The 18,547-nt window shown below is 35.0% G+C and overlaps 1 protein-coding gene across 9 annotated transcripts in view; it reads left to right on the top strand.

Annotated features, from left to right (window-relative positions):
• SHPRH (SNF2 histone linker PHD RING helicase) overlaps positions 1–18,547 on the top strand; it is a 126,034-nt gene that overhangs the window by 22,709 nt on the left and 84,778 nt on the right. For all 9 annotated transcript variants that reach the window (XR_010112537.1, XR_010112539.1, XR_010112538.1 and 6 more), the window contains 8 exons: positions 398–1,057; positions 2,330–2,581; positions 3,403–3,481; positions 8,760–8,923; positions 9,039–9,295; positions 11,020–11,141; positions 16,931–17,019; positions 17,914–18,006. Coding sequence is in view for 6 of the 9 variants with exons in the window: in XM_063605519.1 (XP_063461589.1) it covers positions 398–1,057; positions 2,330–2,581; positions 3,403–3,481; positions 8,760–8,923; positions 9,039–9,295; positions 11,020–11,141; positions 16,931–17,019; positions 17,914–18,006 (1,716 nt within the window). In the remaining 3 variants the exon portion in view is untranslated. The remainder of the gene's footprint in view (positions 1–397; positions 1,058–2,329; positions 2,582–3,402; positions 3,482–8,759; positions 8,924–9,038; positions 9,296–11,019; positions 11,142–16,930; positions 17,020–17,913; positions 18,007–18,547) is intronic.

The raw sequence follows: 18,547 nt of genomic DNA, 5'->3' as shown, positions 1-18,547 counted from the left end.
TCTTTTACTTTCTTTGGATGCTATATTTTAGTACTTGGTGTTTTTGTAGTTGCCCTAATTTGTATATTTATGTACTCGAAAAGTACTAGTCTTGTATTGATTTAGGCAGACTAAATCATAGTAGGTAAATAACAAAATATCAGTAGCTTCCTTTATCTTTCTAATTTTTCATCTCTCCAAATCTGACACTTGTAGAGCCTTCCTTTTGTTTTGAGATAAAGTGAGGGTCCTTACAGAGGGCAGATTGGAAGCCACTTATCAGGAGTGATTCTCCTCAGGGAAAAGGGTAGCAAAGACTGGCTGCTACATAATTATATGAAGTACTTACATAAAGTCAGGAGTTTAATTTCAGAAATGCAACTAGTTGCAATCAATTAATTAAATATTTTTTTCATAGGCAGTAGGGAGTCCAAGGAAAATTCAGAAAGAAACTAGAAAATCAGGGAACAAGGACACAGATTCTGAATACTTGCCATCAAACACCTCGGATGATGATGATGATCCTTACTATTATTATTATAAGTCCAGGAGAAATCGCAGTAAATTGAGGAAAAAGCTTGTTCCATCCACAAAAAAAGGAAAAAGACAACCATTTATCAATCCCGATTCACAAGGTCACTGTCCAGCTACTAGCGACTCTGGAATAACTGATGTTGCTATGTCTAAAAGTACATGTATCTCTGAATTCAACCAAGAACATGAAACAGAGGACTGTGCTGAATCTCTAAATCCTGCTGATAGTGATGTACCACCTTCTAATACCATGAGTCCCTTTAACACCTCTGATTACCGCTTTGAGTGCATATGTGGTGAACTTGATCAGATAGATCGTAAGCCTCGTGTTCAATGCCTGAAGTGTCACCTGTGGCAACATGCAAAGTGTGTGAATTATGATGAGAAAAATCTGAAGATCAAGCCTTTTTACTGCCCCCACTGCCTTGTTGCAATGGAACCAGTGTCAACAAGAGCAACTCTGATCATCTCTCCAAGTTCCATCTGTCACCAGTGGGTGGATGAGATCAACAGGCACGTGAGGTCGTCATCTCTTCGAGTCTTGGTAAGGCCACTTGGACTAAAGAGGGAGAGGAAAATGTAAAGTTTTGCTTCTTCGTGATAGTTTCCTAATCTTTGTTTCTTTGTTGTTTATCCTCAAAAGTAACTGAATGATTTAATAGTAATGTTAAATCAAAGCTTAAAGAAAAAAATTGAGACTAAGAACTAGAACAGTACAATGTTATTCTTTTCTAACATCAGAATTTCACCAGTTAAAGCATTTCGAGTATAAAGATGTGGAAGCTTTTTAAAAATTCTTGAGTATGTAAATGAGAAATTCTTGGTATAAGCATTTATAGTCTTCAGAGAGAAATGCAATCCAAAGGCAGCACTGTGTAATAGGAGCTGCTTATCTGATCTGCCATCTCTTAGCTCCAAAATCATCCTCTAAAGCTTCAGTTACCTCAGCTGTAAAATAAGAATTTACTTATACATACAGCAAATCTTTATTGACCACTTATTATGTGCCAGGAACTGCTGAGTTTTAAAAATAGTATCCAGTCATTTGCGAAGATATGATTTTGTCAAGTACTGGGCACATAGTAATGTTATTGTTTCCTAATATTAATACCCTTCACTAATTTCATTCTTCCTTCTTTCCATGCAAGTGTTACTGAAGGTTTTTGTATTTCATCCACTTTACATAGGCATGGAGAATACTGTAATAAGCAAAACAATTTTTGCTGTTAAGAAGCTCTATTCTGTGTGGGTAGGCAAAGCTTTGAGTCTTAGTTCCATCAGTTTTGAGCAAGTCACTTTATTTTTCTTATGTGTGGGATAGGAATATTAACAACCACCAACAGAATTATTGTTGAAGTTTGGAGATAATGCTTAGCACAGTATCTGAAACATAAAAGGCATTTCATAAATAATAGCTCTTATTGTTCTACTTTTTCATACCATTGTGCTTTCACATATGCTATTGATTCCATCCTCCTACATACATACAGCCCTTTTCTCTTTTTGCCACTTATGAGAACCTTTAAGATATACCTCAGGTTTTAACTCCTCTGTGATTTTACCTTCTCCGCTACAGAATTGGTCTTTCCACTGTGATGCTGTCATGTTCACATTTATTACAGTTTGTTGCACATCAGTTATGTAATTCATCTTCCACACTAAAACATGTCTTTCTCCAAACAGGTATGGGATCTGTCTCATAGCATGAATGCTCCTAAGAAAATAGAGAGGACTTAGTAAGGGTATAAATGAGTGAATATTTCATTGCCTTTAGTGGGCCTTTTTGCAATAACTGCCTGTATTGATTATTTCCTAGGTATATCAAGGAGTGAAGAAAGATGGCTTTTTACAACCTCATTTTTTGGCAGAACAGGATATAGTTATCATTACCTATGATGTACTGCGTTCAGAATTAAATTATGTCGATATCCCACATAGCAATAGTGAGGATGGGCGTCGCCTACGGAACCAGAAGCGCTATATGGCTATCCCGAGCCCCCTGGTAGCTGTGGAGTGGTGGAGGATCTGCCTTGATGAAGCTCAGATGGTTGAGTGTCCCACAGTAAAAGTGAGAGTTTCTGCAAAATCTTTTGAGGGCTGGGGAAGAAGGGGGAAAAGGAATTAGGGGAACTTGAGTAGTTTAATAGTTTAAGCATAGTTAACCTGTAGTACTGATTTTGGTCAAAAGTTTGTTATTAAACACTACTTATGCTTTTCTCTTGTGCTTTGAACTACATAACCCTTTGAAATTAGTTCTGTACTCTGTGACTCATTGCTCTATATGAAATATATATTTTTCAGTAAGATGTCTGTTTATATATGATGCAGATCAAAGTAAACTGTGTTTAGGAACTTCTGTAAGCATTTCTGCTAACTGGGAGCTCATCGTGTAGCCTCTGATAGCTTTGAACCAAAGTTGACTTTGACAGTCTTTTAAATTAGAGGCCAAATGGTAACAGAAAATACTACTTTAGAGGACAGAATTTTGATTCAGCCTTTGAATGTCATATGTCTTTATTCTGTTGTCTTTGGCCAGTCTGTAACCTGAACTGAATGTATGAATCATGTCTGTTAGTATATCTGGAGGATAGAGTGATGCAGGGCATGGATCAGTTATTCAGGGGGCTTTTTCATTTTGTACGTATTTGAACTACCCCTCTGTTTTAGGGGACTGCGTGGCAGCCTCCCACTAATGAGAACCACTGTACTGGAAGATGGTCCATTGAATATGACATTCAACATTGAGTGTGATAACTGTTAAATAAAAGTAGGTACATCTCACCAGAAGTGTAGCTTTTAATGGGCTGTTTTTCATGAGTATGCCTGACTTCTGTGTTCTTTCTGTGGTTTTCTGGATTCCATTTTTATTTCATTTTTCCCTCTCATCAGGCTGCAGAAATGGCCCAGCGTTTGAGTGGGATTAATCGATGGTGTATCAGTGGCACTCCAGTACAGAGAGGATTAGAGGGTAATGTATGGTTTCCTCACGTATTGCATGCATTTGAAAAGCTTCATTTTTTAGAGAGAAAAGTATTGTTATGCTTAACCTTTGCTGCAGTCCTTATTGAAGTGATGATTCATATCTTTATAGTTGACTCCTAATAGTTTCAAGCATTTATCTTTTTAAATGGGACTCAGGTGATTTTTCTGTTTATGTATATGAGGACCGATATGTATTAAGAGGTCTCATTGCCTTAAGTTGAACAATTATTGTACCTGCCTAAACAGCATAGATATAGGTCTGAATTAAAATTAGAGTTCCAAAGTCATAGGTAGAAAACAAAGAATCTAACCCAAAAAGAAACAAAGGGTGGGGGCGGGGGGTGGGGAGTGGCAGAAAAAGAGAGAAAGGGAATTAATTTCAATTAACTGTGTCTGTGAAAATGGAGACTATAATTTTTATTGTGTGAACCCAGGAATACTAGGGCCATAATTTTAGTAATTATGTAAGTTATTAGTAGCCTTATAATGTCACACTATATGTATATACCATTATTGTTTCTACCATTCCTTTACTTGAGCATTTAGATTGTGTCTAGTTTTTTCCTCCTCTCCACACATGTATTGAAATGATCCTTCTACCTTAATCTTATTCAATATCACAGTAGAACGGACACTGCATTTCTAAAACCTTTATTCAAGTTGTGAATATCTAAAATGAAAAGTTTAAATCTTGTTTTATGTATTTCCCTAAAAGTTGTTATTAAAGTGTAGTTAAATTACAAAATTTAAACATACTTGGAGTTCTGTAGTAAATATTCATCTTCAAAACTTATCTTTCTGAAAATCCAAGTTTTCGTATGTTTTCAGCAGCATAACTCACTCTGCTAAAACAAAAATCTCAGTATCCATTACTTTGACCTTTAAAAGCAGTGTTTTCCAATGATTATTTTTAGGAGGAAAAGGTTTTCTAGTAATATTTTCTAGTATATATTTAAATATTTGCATCACTTAAATGTTACATTTAGATACATATTTATAGAATAATATTACGTTCAGTAAAGGACCACATTTAGTGGTCTCCTTTCATGTTTGGAAACTGTCGAAATTGTAAATGTTTAGGCGTTAATAAGGTCTAAGATCTTACCCAGCTCAAAAGTTAGCTGAGAGGGTACAGAAAAGAGTACATGACTATCAGAGTTACTTTTTCTCATTTTAATGTTGAGAGAGTATGAGCAATAATTTCTTAGTTCCTGGGTCAGTTTTTTTGGAGATATAAGATGTTGGCAAGTGTTTTGAGCACCTGTCACCATTCAACAAATTCCTAATTTTTTAAAAACCAACTTTAATGAGCTATTTGGACTTCATTGAGATATAAATGACATATAACTAAATGTTTAAAATACCACATTTGAAAAGTTTTGACATGTATTTGTAGCCATGAATATATTTGCACAATAAGGCAAGTTTCGTCGTGTTCCAAGTCAGCTCCAAAAGAGCTTTTCCAGACTTTCTAGAATTTTGTCTTTCTTCCTCACTTCCATATCTCTCTGGTATCTTTCTGATTCTTGCAATTAAATGGTTTTTTTCTAGTTGTCACACTAGGAATGTTAGCCTGCTCATGACTTACTCTGTTGTATTTGGACATGGAAGTCTCATTTGTTTTCTTTTTGTGCTAAACTAGGGTTTCTCAACATTGGCCATATTGACATTTGGGGCCAGATAATTCTTCTTTGGGAATTGTCCTGTATGTTTTAGGATGTTTAGCTTCTACCCACTAGATGCTGGTAGCACTCCTACAATTCTGACACCCAGAAATGTCTTCAGAAATTGCCAGACTGAAATATGTCATCTACTTGGGATGTCAAATATGGAAGAACGCTTCCTAACTCCTTCCACCCGCCACACCCTGTGTCTACATAATGTATTCATTTGTATAATATAGAAAGCATTGGCTTTGGGGAATATAAGAACTGGGGTTTACATCCGGACTGATTAGTTGTATGTCCATAAACAAATTCCTTAAACATTTAAGTCCTTATTTTTCTTATCTATAAAATAAGGTGTTTTAAAGATGAATTATGATGAAGTATACAAAGGATTTAGCACAGTACCTAACAAATATTAAATATTCAATGAATGATAGCTGCCTCTACTTCTGCTTTTGTTGTTTTTATTTTCCATTTATGTAGTCATTTATTTATTTTAATGTCTTCGAAAGTATTGACTTTAACAAGTACTTTGATGCATTTATTATTTCATTTGTTATTATTTATGTATTTGATTTATTTCTTTGTGAGGTAGGATAGAATCTCAGTCAGATTTTTGCTGTTAGGATACCACAGACTGGATAACTACAAAGAAGGGAAGTCTGTTTAACTCACAGTTCTAGAGGCTGGCACATCTAAGAGCATGACACTGGCAACTGGCAAGGATCATCTCATGGTGGAAGGTGGAAGGGAGTACATGAGATAGAGAGAAGCACCAGGGGCTGGACTCGCTTTGTAACAACCAACCCTTGAGATAACTAACCCGCTCCTGCAATAATGACATTAATCCACTCATGAGGGTTCCACCCTCATGACTGAGTCACATATAATTAGGCCCCACCTCCTAATATTATTCACTGGAGTTTAAGCTTCTAACACATGAACTTTTGGGGGATACATTCAAACCATAGCAGATGATGAGCAAAAGTACATATGATCCCTTATCTATTGAGCTTACAGCTTAGAGGAGAACATATATTTCTTAAAATATTTCTTAAATACTTAGATAAATATTAAATTGCAATTGAGATAACTTTCACAAATGAAAAAAAGGAAAATTCTAACTATAACAGGTTTCATTAAAAAAATAGTTTGTTCTATAACATCATACAATTGGGATGCTGACAACTGAGCTGTGATCTGAAACATTAACATGAGCTAGGTAAAGAGGAAAAGGAAAAATCCTCTATGGTAGAGGAAACAGAAAATATTAATGTAAATAGATCATGTGGCAGAAATAGCGTGGCTAGAATGTAAAGAGCTAGGGAGATGATGGTGGATAGAGAGACTAGGTAGGTAGAGATGGGACCATGGAGGATGTTATTTGCCTTGTTAAAGAATTTTATTTTTTTTCTTAAGAGTAGTAGGAGCTATTGAAACGATTTAAACACAGTGGTTGGGGGTCATTTTGTGGTTAGATTTGTATTTCAAAAGATCACTCTAGTTGCAGTGTGGAGAGTGGCTTAGAAGAGGGTAAGAGTGGATGTTAGGATATTAATTGATTGTCTATAAGAAGTAATCTAGGCAAGTGGTGCTGGCACTTTTGATTTGAACTAGGTTTGTCCTAAAGGTAACAGAAAAAAGTGGATAAGGCAAAATTAACAAGCCTCAGTGACAGATCAGGAGATACCAAGATTTCTGACTTGCATAAATCCATGAATGGTGACTGGTTTCCCCAGTGAATACTACCAGAAAAGAAGCATGGGCCAGTGGCTCACACTTCTGATCCCAGCACTTTGGAAGGCTGAGGCGGGTGGATCATCTGAGGTCAGGAGTTTGAGACCAGCCTGGCCAACATGATGAAGCCTCGTCTCTACTAAAAATACAAAAATTAGCTGGACATGGTGGCAGACGCCTGTAATCCCAGCTAGTCGGGAGGCTGAGGCAGGAGAATCGCTTGAACCTGGGAGGCAGAAGTTGCAGTGAGCTGAGATTGCACCATTGCCCTCCAGCCTGGGCGACAGAGCAAGACTCTGTCTCAAAAAAAAAAAAAAAAAAGAAGATGAAGCGTGTGTGCAAAAAGATTATGAATTTGAGATTTCGGCAAGTTGAGTTTGAGACGGCTTTGGGACCTCAAAAAAGAGGTAACATATAGCAATTGCATTGATTTGAGCTAAAAATATGAATCTGTGGACCTTTGCATAGCAGTGATGCATTGGTTCCTTCAGATGTTGCTAACTCCCAGCAACCATCAAGGTAACTTAATTCAATCTAAATATTTGTTGATCATCTTCAGAATAAGTGTTGTAGGTGTGGGAAGGATATTTTTATTATTATTTTATGGCTTCTGAAGAGAATATATGCCCATTGTGAAAAAATTTGAACTGTACATAAAAGTATAAAGAAAATTACGAGCCGGACATGGTGGCTCACACCTGTAATCCCAGCACTTTGGGAGGCTGAGGTGGGAGGATCACTTGAGCCCAGGAGTTCGAGATCAGCCTGGGCAACATAGGGAAGCCCTGTCTCTACAGAAAATAAAAAAATTAGCCAGGCATGGTGGCACACACCTATGATCTCAGCTACTTGGGAGGCTGAGGTAGGATCACTTGAGCCCAGGAGGTTGAGGCTGCAGTGAGCTAAGATGGTGCCACTGCACTCGAGCCTGGGCAACAGCAAGACCTTGTCTCAAAAAAACAAAAAGAAAATTATAAAATTACACTTATAGTCTTCATTTGAAGATGTTTTCTATATAGATGTTTATATATTTGAGCTTATTCTGCATGCACAATTTTATATTCCTTTTTTTTTTCCACTTCATATCCAAAGCAGTTTTTCATTAAGTCCTCACAAATAAATATATGGAAAACTGTTTAGGGTATGTTAAGTGGGCAGGTGGGGGGGAATAGAATATAAAATTGACTGTGCCCACTAAAGAGATAAACAAGAAGTCCCATGCTCTAAAGCTAACAAATACAAGGCATGCTGAATCAGAAAAGAAAAATAGTTCTATTTTGTGGGATTACCATAATTTATTTATTTGAGTCATTTTTCTACATATTGTTGCTATGAATATCACTGTGTAAGTAAATCTTATCTATATTTTTATTACTCTCTTAGGCTTCTTTTCTAGGAGAATTATTAGATAAAGGGTATGAGAAATATTGCATCAGAGAATATTCTTCATGTCATCTGTGTGATTAGAAATTCTTTTTTCCAATCCAGCAAATCTTGCATCTATTGGTTTCAGAGCATGGTATTTCTTATATATGTCTTACCAAGTACATTCAGTTGAGTGGTTTTTTGGTTTAACTTCTGATAACAATTTCAGATTTTTGAATTAAGTATAAGCTTTACGTAATGAATGGTTGCATAAATCTAACATTATTTTAGCACCTAGCCCAAAACCTAGGGCAGAATAGATGCTCAATAAGTATAAATGGAATTGGAATTGAATTTCAGATTTAAGAGCCTATACAGCCTGTATTTTAATTCATGGAAAGTTCTATGTGCTGTGTAATGTCTGTAGAAAAGCTTCTGCAAACTAGTAATGAAGTAATAGAGTTATCCTCAATGTATTTTATTTTTTCTTTTCAGATCTTTTTGGGTTAGTGGTCTTTCTTGGTATTGAACCTTACTGTGTCAAACACTGGTGGGTTCGACTTCTCTATCGGCCTTACTGCAAGAAGAATCCTCAGCATCTCTACAGCTTTATTGCCAAGATACTGTGGAGGTCTGCAAAGAAAGATGTGATTGACCAAGTCAGTACAATAAGTTTTTATTGATAAAGGTACTATAAGAGAAAAGAAACAATTGGGATGGAAAGTTAAATTTTTAGATGATATCTTTTTTTTTTTTTCCTGCTCCTTTTCACAGATCCAAATACCACCACAAACCGAAGAAATACACTGGCTCCACTTTTCTCCAGTGGAAAGGCATTTCTATCACCGTCAGCATGAGGTGTGCTGCCAGGATGCGGTGGTAAAACTCAGGAAGATTTCTGACTGGGCTCTGAAGCTCAGCAGCCTAGACAGAAGGACTGTCACCTCTATCCTGTATCCATTGCTGAGGCTCAGACAGGCCTGCTGTCACCCACAGGCTGTTCGTGGAGAGTTCTTGCCACTCCAAAAAAGGTTTTATTATCAACTTTTTTTTAATTGCAGTTAGTATATCATAATAGACAATATTTCAGGCCCACAGTTTCATTCAGAGACATGTAACTGAGTTGTCAGTTATCTTTAATGGTGTAGAGGGTTTTCTTTGGTATGGAAGCTCATTTGCAATGGAGAATTACCAGAATTATTTTCATGGTTTTAAGCATTTCCTTTTTGCAGTGGGTTTGGTGTTTTTTTTGTTGTTGTTTGTTTTTTTTTTTTGTTTTGAGACAGGGTCTCTTTCCCAGGCTGGAGTGCAGTGGTGTGATCATAGCTCACAGTGGCAGCCTCAAATTCCTGGGCTCAAGTGATCCTCCTGCCTCAGCCTCTCAAGTAGCTAAGACTACAAGTGCACACTACTACAGCCAGCTGCTTTTTTATTTTATTTTATTTTATTTTATTTTATTTGTTTTTTGAGATGGAGTTTCGCTCTTGTTGCCCAGGCTGGAGTGCAGTGGCACAATCTCAGCTCACTGCAATCTCCGCCTCCTGGGTTCCAGCAATTCTCCTGCCCCACCCCTCCAAGTACCTGGGATTACAGACATGTGCCACCACGCCTGGCTAATTTTGTATTTTTAGTAGAGACGGGGTTTCATCATGTTGGTCAGGCTGGTCTTGAACTCCAGACCTCAGGTAATCCACCCCCCTCAGCCTCGTGCTGGGATTACAGGCGTGAGCCACCACGCCTGGCCTGTTTTATGTTTTTGTAGAGACAGGGCCTCGCTATGTTGCCTGAGCTGATCCTGAACACCTGGCCCCAAGCAGTCCTCCTGTCTCACCCTCTCAAACTGTTGGGATGACAGGCATGAACCACCACACCTGGCCTTGAACACTTCTTTTAAAATTAGGATTATTGTTGAGGTTTTTTTTTAAAATTATTTTGTTATTTAGGGTTTTGGTTGTACTCCAGATATGAAAGGCTTTTGCTCTTACTTTATTTCATAGTTCCCACATCAGGGAGTTAGATTACCGTTAAATATTTTCTATCTCTCTGATTATTCATTCTGAGAACATTAAGAAATTTGTGTTCATAATACTCTATTGTCCCAGAAAGTTTTTGTGAATCAGACTGCAACTCAGAAACTGGCCTTTGGCTATAAGAGATAGAAAGAGGATTCAGTTTTGTCTTTGCTTTTAAGCAGGTTATAGACAAATAAGGGAAATGATGAAAAGTATAGATTTCTAAAATATGAAGTGAACATAGTAAATTTCAAAAGATATATGAACAAATTGCTGTGTACAGTTAGAGTCCGAAAACAATTTATATATGAATGGTTAAGGTTAGACAGCCTTTTGAAGGAATGGCATTTAACCTTAGAGGATCTTCATTTTTTACTGATTAAAAAAATATTCAGGCTCAAAGAGGTTTTCTAATTAAGTTGCAGTGCTGGGATTCAGAGTCAGTCTTACATTTTAATACCTGTAATGTTTCAAATATGTCATGCTGTACTTTGTACTTGAGGAAGATTTTTCTAGTTTCATTCTCCCTTTACTGAAATGGGAAAAACTTAAAGAAAGATGTGATCAAATAAAGGTACTTATGTGGGAAAAAATAATGGTAAAAATTGAGGCGAAAAAAATGCTAGAGATACCACAAAAACTGCGAGTCTCATACACTCTTGATCATGTGAGATATAACACTCCCACTGAAGTAACACTTGGGATTTTCTTTCTAGTTTTGAACAGTCTACCTTTTCTTTTAGCACCATGACAATGGAAGAGCTGCTGACATCTTTGCAGAAGAAATGTGGAACTGAATGTGAAGAAGCACATCGACAGCTAGTTTGTGCTCTCAATGGCTTAGCAGGCATTCATATTATTAAAGGTAGAAGGTGATTGCGTTATCTCTGATTCTTTCAAACACTTCCTGAGGAAGGTTAATTATAGAAAAAATAGATTTTGATTTTGGGGGGGGGGGATTTTTCCCCCAAAAAGATACTCCCACACACTACTGAATATAGTTTAAATAGGTTCAACTTAATAGAGAGCAGTTTCATAGAACGTTTTGAAAACCTTCAAAGTTTACATATGATTTAACCAAACATTTCCATTTTTAGTTCTTTTTTAAGGAAATGAGGATACACAGATTTCTCTTTAAGTTGTTAATCTTAGACTTTAATAGTTTAATAGTAAACAACTGTAAACAGTCAAAATGATTAGAAATAGAAAAATGGTTAAATTTTGACACATTAAAGGAATTATTGTTCATTGGTTTAAAAATAATAGTTTGTGGGATCATTTTTTCAGCAAATATTTGTGTGCCACACCTGATCTAGGTAACGATGATATGGTAAATAAAGTAACTCTCTGATCTTGCAGACCTTAAATTCTTACAGAGGGTGACAAGTACACACACACCCTCCCACACACACACAGAACGTATATGTATAAAGTTATAGTGTTATATATTATGCACAAAATTAAAGCAGGTTAGAAAGAGCATCTTATATTTACATGGAAGAGTATTAGTGGCTTCTCCATCTCTCACGGATCACTTTTTTTGCATTAGGTCTAATATCTTACAAACTGTCATTTTGTATATTTTGCCTGTTATTGTAGTTTTCACAGGGAAGAGTAAATCCATTGTCTGTTACTCTATCTTGGCTGGAAGCAAAGTTATATAACTGGCACTTTTAATAAGCACCATATAGACACACCTTTCCATATAAATATGAGAAACATTAAAACTGTATTCCATAGGTTCAAGAGTGAAGATGAAACATGTTAAGTAGAAACCTTGAAAACATGCAATCAAACTTCTGGAAATCAAAATTACAATGTCTAATATAGAAAATTCACTTAATAAATAGAAGATTAGACACCACCTAAGAAAAAAATCAAGAAAGTCAAAGTATAGAATAGCAATAGAAACTCTCCAACATGAAAAACGAAGAAGACTGAAAATTTTGAGAAGAGCCTCAGTGAGGTTGTGGACAACTTCACATGGCCTAATATAAATGTGTTGGAGTCCCCAAAGGAAAAAAAAAAAAGAAATATATTGTGGGTTTTATATCATGTAAATGTACAATGTGCAAAAGCAATAATACAAAGTCTGTGTGGGGAGACGTGGTTGTATAATATTGTAAGATTATTATCCTGTATATGAAGAGGTATAATATTATATGAAGGTAGACTGTGACAAGGCAAAGAATGTGCACCCTACAGCCACCACTTCAACATACAACAAGGAGTTAGAGGTAATAATCCAAAAGAATAGATAAAAAGAAAAAATAAAAAATCAGGCCAGGCACGGTGGCTTGTGCCTATAATCCCAGTACTTTGGGAAGCTGAGGCAGGCAGATCACAAGGTTAGGAGATGGAGACCATCCTGGCCAACATGGTGAAACCCCGTCTCTACTAAAAGTACAAAAATTAGCTGGGTGTGGTGGCATGCACCTGTAGTCCCAGCTACTTGGGAGGCTGAGACAGGAGAATCACTTGAACCCCGGAGGCGGAGGTTGCAGTGAGCTGAGATTGCACCACTGCACCCCAGCCTGGGCTACAGAGCAGGACTCCATCTCAAAAATAATAATAATAATAAGTAAATAAATAAATAAATTAAAAATCTTCCAAAAAAAAAGGGTGCAAAAAACAAATGAGATGATTAGAAAACAAACAGCAAGATGGTAGATTTAAAAACAAGCTTATCAGTGATCACGTAAACTGTAATGGTCTAAATATCCCAATTAAGAGGCCTGGATTGTCAGACTGGATTAAAAACAAACAATAACCATCAATATGTTCTCTATAAGAAACCTACTTTATATTTAAAGATGCAAATGTAAGAGGATGAAAAAAGATATGTTAACACTAATCAAAAGAACGATAAAGCCACTATATTTCTATCAAGTAAAATAGATTTCTTATTAATACTGCCTGCTAACTGATTGTACCACTGGAACTTCTAAAGTAGATTTCAGAGCAAAGAATATTACCAAGGATAAAGGGTGTTACTTTTATCACTAGAGAAAAAAATTCTAAATATTAATGTACCTAAAACAAGAGTTTCAAAATAAATACTAAAAACTGATAGAATTATAACGAGAAATAAACAAGTGCGTAATTATTGTCAGAGATTTCTACATCCCTCTCTCAGTTATGTATAGAATAAGTAAAAAATAAGTGAGGGCATACATAGTTCAAACACCGCTGTCAACCAATTGACCTAATCAGTGTTTATTGACTACCCAACCAAAGAGGAATATACATTGTTTTCAAGTACACATTAAATGTATATGAAGATAGGGCATATTCTGGGCTGTAAAACAAGGCAGTAAATTTCAAAGGATTCATGCTTACAGAGTGTGTTCTATGCCCACAGTGGTACATACCAATAACAGAAGGAAAACTGGAAAGTCCGCAAATGCTGTGAATTAAATAACACACTTCTAAACCTTTGGGTTAAAAAATAAAAGGGAAAGTAGGAGATACTTTGAAGTGAATAAAAATGAAACATCAAAATTTGTGGGATGCAGCAAATCAGTTATTAAAAAGAAATTCATAGCATTAAACATGTACTAGAAAAGAAAAAAGTTTCATATCGGAGACTTCAGCTGCTACCTTAAGAAATTTAAAAAAAAAGAGCAAATGAAGTACAAAGAAATCAGTTGCCCAAAGAAATGTGTGCTTTTTGTAGTATATAAATCTTCTTACATTAAGCCTCTTTGAGTAGCCCGTCTGTAGTTGTTAGCTCTTTAGCATAATAGAACCAGAAATGGAAAGTGTCTCTTATTGTGCTAGATACTTGGGTAGAGTTATAAGGATTCTCAGAAGCTGAGTAGAAATAGCTCTAGACAAGAACTGAATAGGGTGGGCCTTCTTACATGCTGCAGTTGGAACCCTGTGAAATGGTATATATTGTTCAAGATTTCCGAACTTCAGTGTCTTTGTCAATAAAATACTACAGGTGCTTTACTTACCTCAACTATTGTTCTTAATACAAAATGTAGAAGCACATTGAAAACGTTATAAAAACAGAGATGAAGAATGATGTTATTGGTTATGGTAATATGAAGGTTACCTCAGATTCTTACCACTTTCAACCTGCTCACAATGTAAATTCTGTTATCAATATCTAATAGAAAAGGGCCTATTATTATGTATTCATGTTAAATTGTTCACATATAGTACACGTAACTTTGTGTGCAAATCTTCCCTCTAGGGCATTCCCTAGAAAGTCCTCAATTTAGCTAGCAGTGTATTGTTGATTATTAAGAGAAATCCGCCACCAGAAAGTCCATTAATAGAGGATATGTTCCTTCTGAATTGTAATTTTCAACTTAATTGTAATAGATTTGCTGCTTTTAGTTTTTATTAACTTCATAGTAATGTGTTAAACAATATTCATTTTTTAAAGTAACATTACATATATAACTTAACATAAATTAGATTCTTCTAATGTGAAGATCAGACAGTGAAGGTCTGACTTTTAAAAGAAATCTAAAATTAATTTCAAACTCTAAAAAGATTTGCTTATATTATATGTAAATAAATACGTATGATACATTAATACATATTCTGAGATTCTCCTTGACTGGTATTAAACACATTTTATTATTCCAATTTTGAACATTGTGTTTTCTGCAGATGATTTTTGGAGAAAATTAGCTTGACAATATCAAATCCACCAGTTTTCCTAGAAATGTTAGCGCCATCAAGTGGCTGAGAATGGGTATTTCCAAATTTGACTTAAACCTTTATAACATTGAATATGGGTTTTTTTTTAATCTTCCTCAGAAAGCATGTCTTTTTAAAAGTAAACATGCAAAACCAGGTATTATAACGAATAGATCAAATTCAGCTGCTTTACATTATAGTTTAATCACTATACCTTCTTTAAAAGGTATGGTAATTATGAAGAGAAAATTGTTAAATGAATTATTCTCTACAAATGGTAGTATAAATACTGATAGAATTCATAATGTCCTTTGAAAAGCTTTAATCAAGACTCTTAACTAAAAAAAGAGAACTCACTGTGAAGATAATGAATGTTAATGCCTACGTTATAAAGTAACTTTATTATTGTGAAAATAATCTTCTCCCTTATTTAAAGGGAATAGAAATTGGCTGACTACAGTTCTTTGATAATGTGTGTTTTAGAAAGCTTTGTATTAGCTAACTAATAGAACTAGATATAAAGTAATGGTATAAGAGCTATTGTTCCAAAAATTTATTTTAAATTAGGTGTTTTGCACAACGCTGAATATACATAATGCCACTGAACTACACACTTAAAAAGGGCTGAGATGGTAAATTTTATGTATATTTTACCAAAATTAAGATATGTATGTAAACTTATATATGAGCTAAAAAAAGAGCCAACTTCAAAATTTACAAAGGTTTGCTTATATATATAGCTCATTGTAACTATGAACATGGTCCTAATTACATGATATTCATAAAACCAGCTTGAAGTTTTTTTTTAAAAGAAAGTATGTGTGATACTTAGGAAAAAAACTTTCTCAGCAAATAAAAGCTAGAACATCTTGTACCTTTTTTTGGTATGGATTGCATGGTTTTGCCAGTGTTAGGTTTTTACTTTAATAGTATTTATAATTTACCTGTCTTGAATTTTACAAGCAGCAATTAAGATAGATTCTATTATTCAAGCCATTAAAAATGTTCATCTCTTACTTTATTGAGGTATCATCAAACTTTCTGTGTAAAGAAGCAGATAATACATAGGCATTGCAAGCCATAAGATCTCTGCACAACTATCAGCTTGGCTGTTGTAGTACAACAGCAGCCACAGGCAGTATAAAAACAAATGAGCAGAGCTAGGTTCTAATAAAACTATGGACCCTGAAATTTAATTTTCACATGTCACAAAATATTTTTTTTGAATTTTTTTCAACTATTTAAGAATGTAAAATTCATTCTAAGCTGATGTGCCCAACAGATAGGCAGAGGGTAGAAATGACCCATGGGCCATACTTTGCCAGACTGTGCTTTAATCGATACTTTTTGAATTGCTTTATTTGAATGAGGTGCTAATTATGAACAGTAGAAAACAGCATACATCTCAGACCATGATTTGTGTGACCAGAAGAAGAGGGAGATCCCTGAGTTTCTGACATGAAGTTTTTAATTGCAAATTATTTGGCCTAATACCAAGAACAATAATAGCTACCAAGAATAGTATATTTTTCTGATCGCTATGTGTAGGTTGGTTGGAGTGTCTTAAATTTTTTTTTTAATAAATAATCTATAATTACCTTAAGTTTATCCTTAATTTCAAACATCATAATGACTACTGATTGCCACCTTTTAACTTCAGCAAGAGGAAATTTTTTTGTCTAAATTAAAAGATTATCCAATAGCATAATCTCAAAACATTACAAACAGGTTTGATTATAAACATATTTCAGTATAATTTTAAAATATTATAAATGTAATATAAGAACATTATATTCCATGGAATTAAAGAAGGAACTGTACTCAGCCTTTTTTAAAACTTGGGCAATCATATTAATACCAAGTCAAATTTCTTTACTTAAAAAAAGTTATAATCATTACATTTTATTTTTACAGTATTCTTAAATAATGGACAACTAGATGACATTGGGAGCTAAATATGTGACTCTCGTATGCTTTAAATACATTTTAATTCTTTAGGTGAGTATGCCTTGGCAGCAGAATTGTACAGAGAAGTGTTGCGCTCCTCGGAGGAACACAAAGGAAAACTCAAAACTGATTCACTTCAAGTAAGTAAAGACTAAACAGTTTCATAGGTATTCTGTTTTTTTTTTAACAAAATAATTTTTCTGAATGTTTAAGAGGATAAATGGTAACAAACAGTCATAATAATCACTGGGTGAAACTTGGGATTCAGTCTTCTCAATAAGCATTTTAGGTGATTTGTATGTACACTAACATTTGAGAATCACTACTGTTCCATTCAGGGAAGTTTTGGGCACAAGCCTGACAAGGTAAGTCTATATAAGCTACAGTTAAAAATAGCTCAAAGTACTTGTACTTCCAAGAGTAGGTCAGTTTTATCACTTTGACATATGAATATCAACATATTTATTCACATGGTTTTCATTAAAAAGAAAAGGAACTAAGCAATAAAACCTATCTAATGATAATTTTTAGAGGTCTTTAGGGAGATTTGGATATTTTAATTATAACACTTATTTCTCTTTCCCTTCTTGGATCTGTCATTGACTCATATAGACAAGGCTCTCTAGCTAAATAAGAAGTAGAGATGGGTTTATTAATTTTGGCAAGTTTAGGTTTGAGTCCCAGGTAAGATGTCATTACCATTCAGAATATTGACCTTGGGACTGACTAACATGTTCACAAGTACCAGAGTGGATATTTAGAGGAACATGTGGAAAAGTGGAGGGAGAGGAAAAATTAAATATAAATCTGATATTCTGCATGGATAAGGGTTACAAAAGGCAGGTCCTAGACATTAACACCCTGCCCTTGAGTAAAGAAAACAAAGTGGTAGTACTCAGATTGTTTTATAGGAAAAGTATTTGGTGATATGATCTTAATGTGGTGTTAGTGTTCTGTGTGCCATATTAATATTAGGTTCTCTTCAGAGTCTTCTGCATTGACTGTCATAATTACTGCCTTTGATATGTTTGTAGAGACTTCATGCTACCCATAACTTGATGGAATTGTTGATAGCCAGGCACCCAGGGATACCACCTACCTTGCGTGATGGCCGACTTGAGGAAGAGGTAATTATTTTTTTCATTCTGTCTATAAAAGTATATTTTCTTCAAACTTTATGCTCCATATAGTTGATATATCCTAGGACATACAACATACAAATAAATGTAATCATGTTTTCCTGTTACTTTGATGTTTCAAATTTTGTTGTGATTTTGGGTAGCAGAGAATGGCAGCAGTACGTATTATTTGGCTTCTCTGCTGATCTACCTGCAGTTATGTGATAAATGCTTGTTGTAGATATGGCTGTTGGTAGCCAACAGAATGGGATGTAAATAAATGAGTTTTAAAAAAGAAACTTTGATCTCATGGCAGATCTACAAAAGAGGTAGCTTAGTAAATATACAAACTTTTGCACTTTCTCCACATTTCTGTGTATTTTTAAGGGGGTAAATAAAGTCAAATTTTTGGTGGTAGTTCTCCCAAAGAAGTTTCCTCTACAAAAAGTGTCGCCTCTTTTTGAAAAGAATGACATCGAAAAGAGTGATATTATAAATTATTTTACTATGAATTGTTAATAGCTTATTATGCAGATTCTTCCAGGGATTT

The sequence above is a fragment of the Pan paniscus genome, chromosome 5 (genome assembly GCF_029289425.2).
Source record: "Pan paniscus chromosome 5, NHGRI_mPanPan1-v2.0_pri, whole genome shotgun sequence".
Classification (NCBI taxonomy): domain Eukaryota; kingdom Metazoa; phylum Chordata; class Mammalia; order Primates; family Hominidae; genus Pan; species Pan paniscus.
The sequence above is the reverse complement of the archived record's forward strand: the minus strand, read 5'-3'. Positions and strand labels throughout refer to the sequence as shown.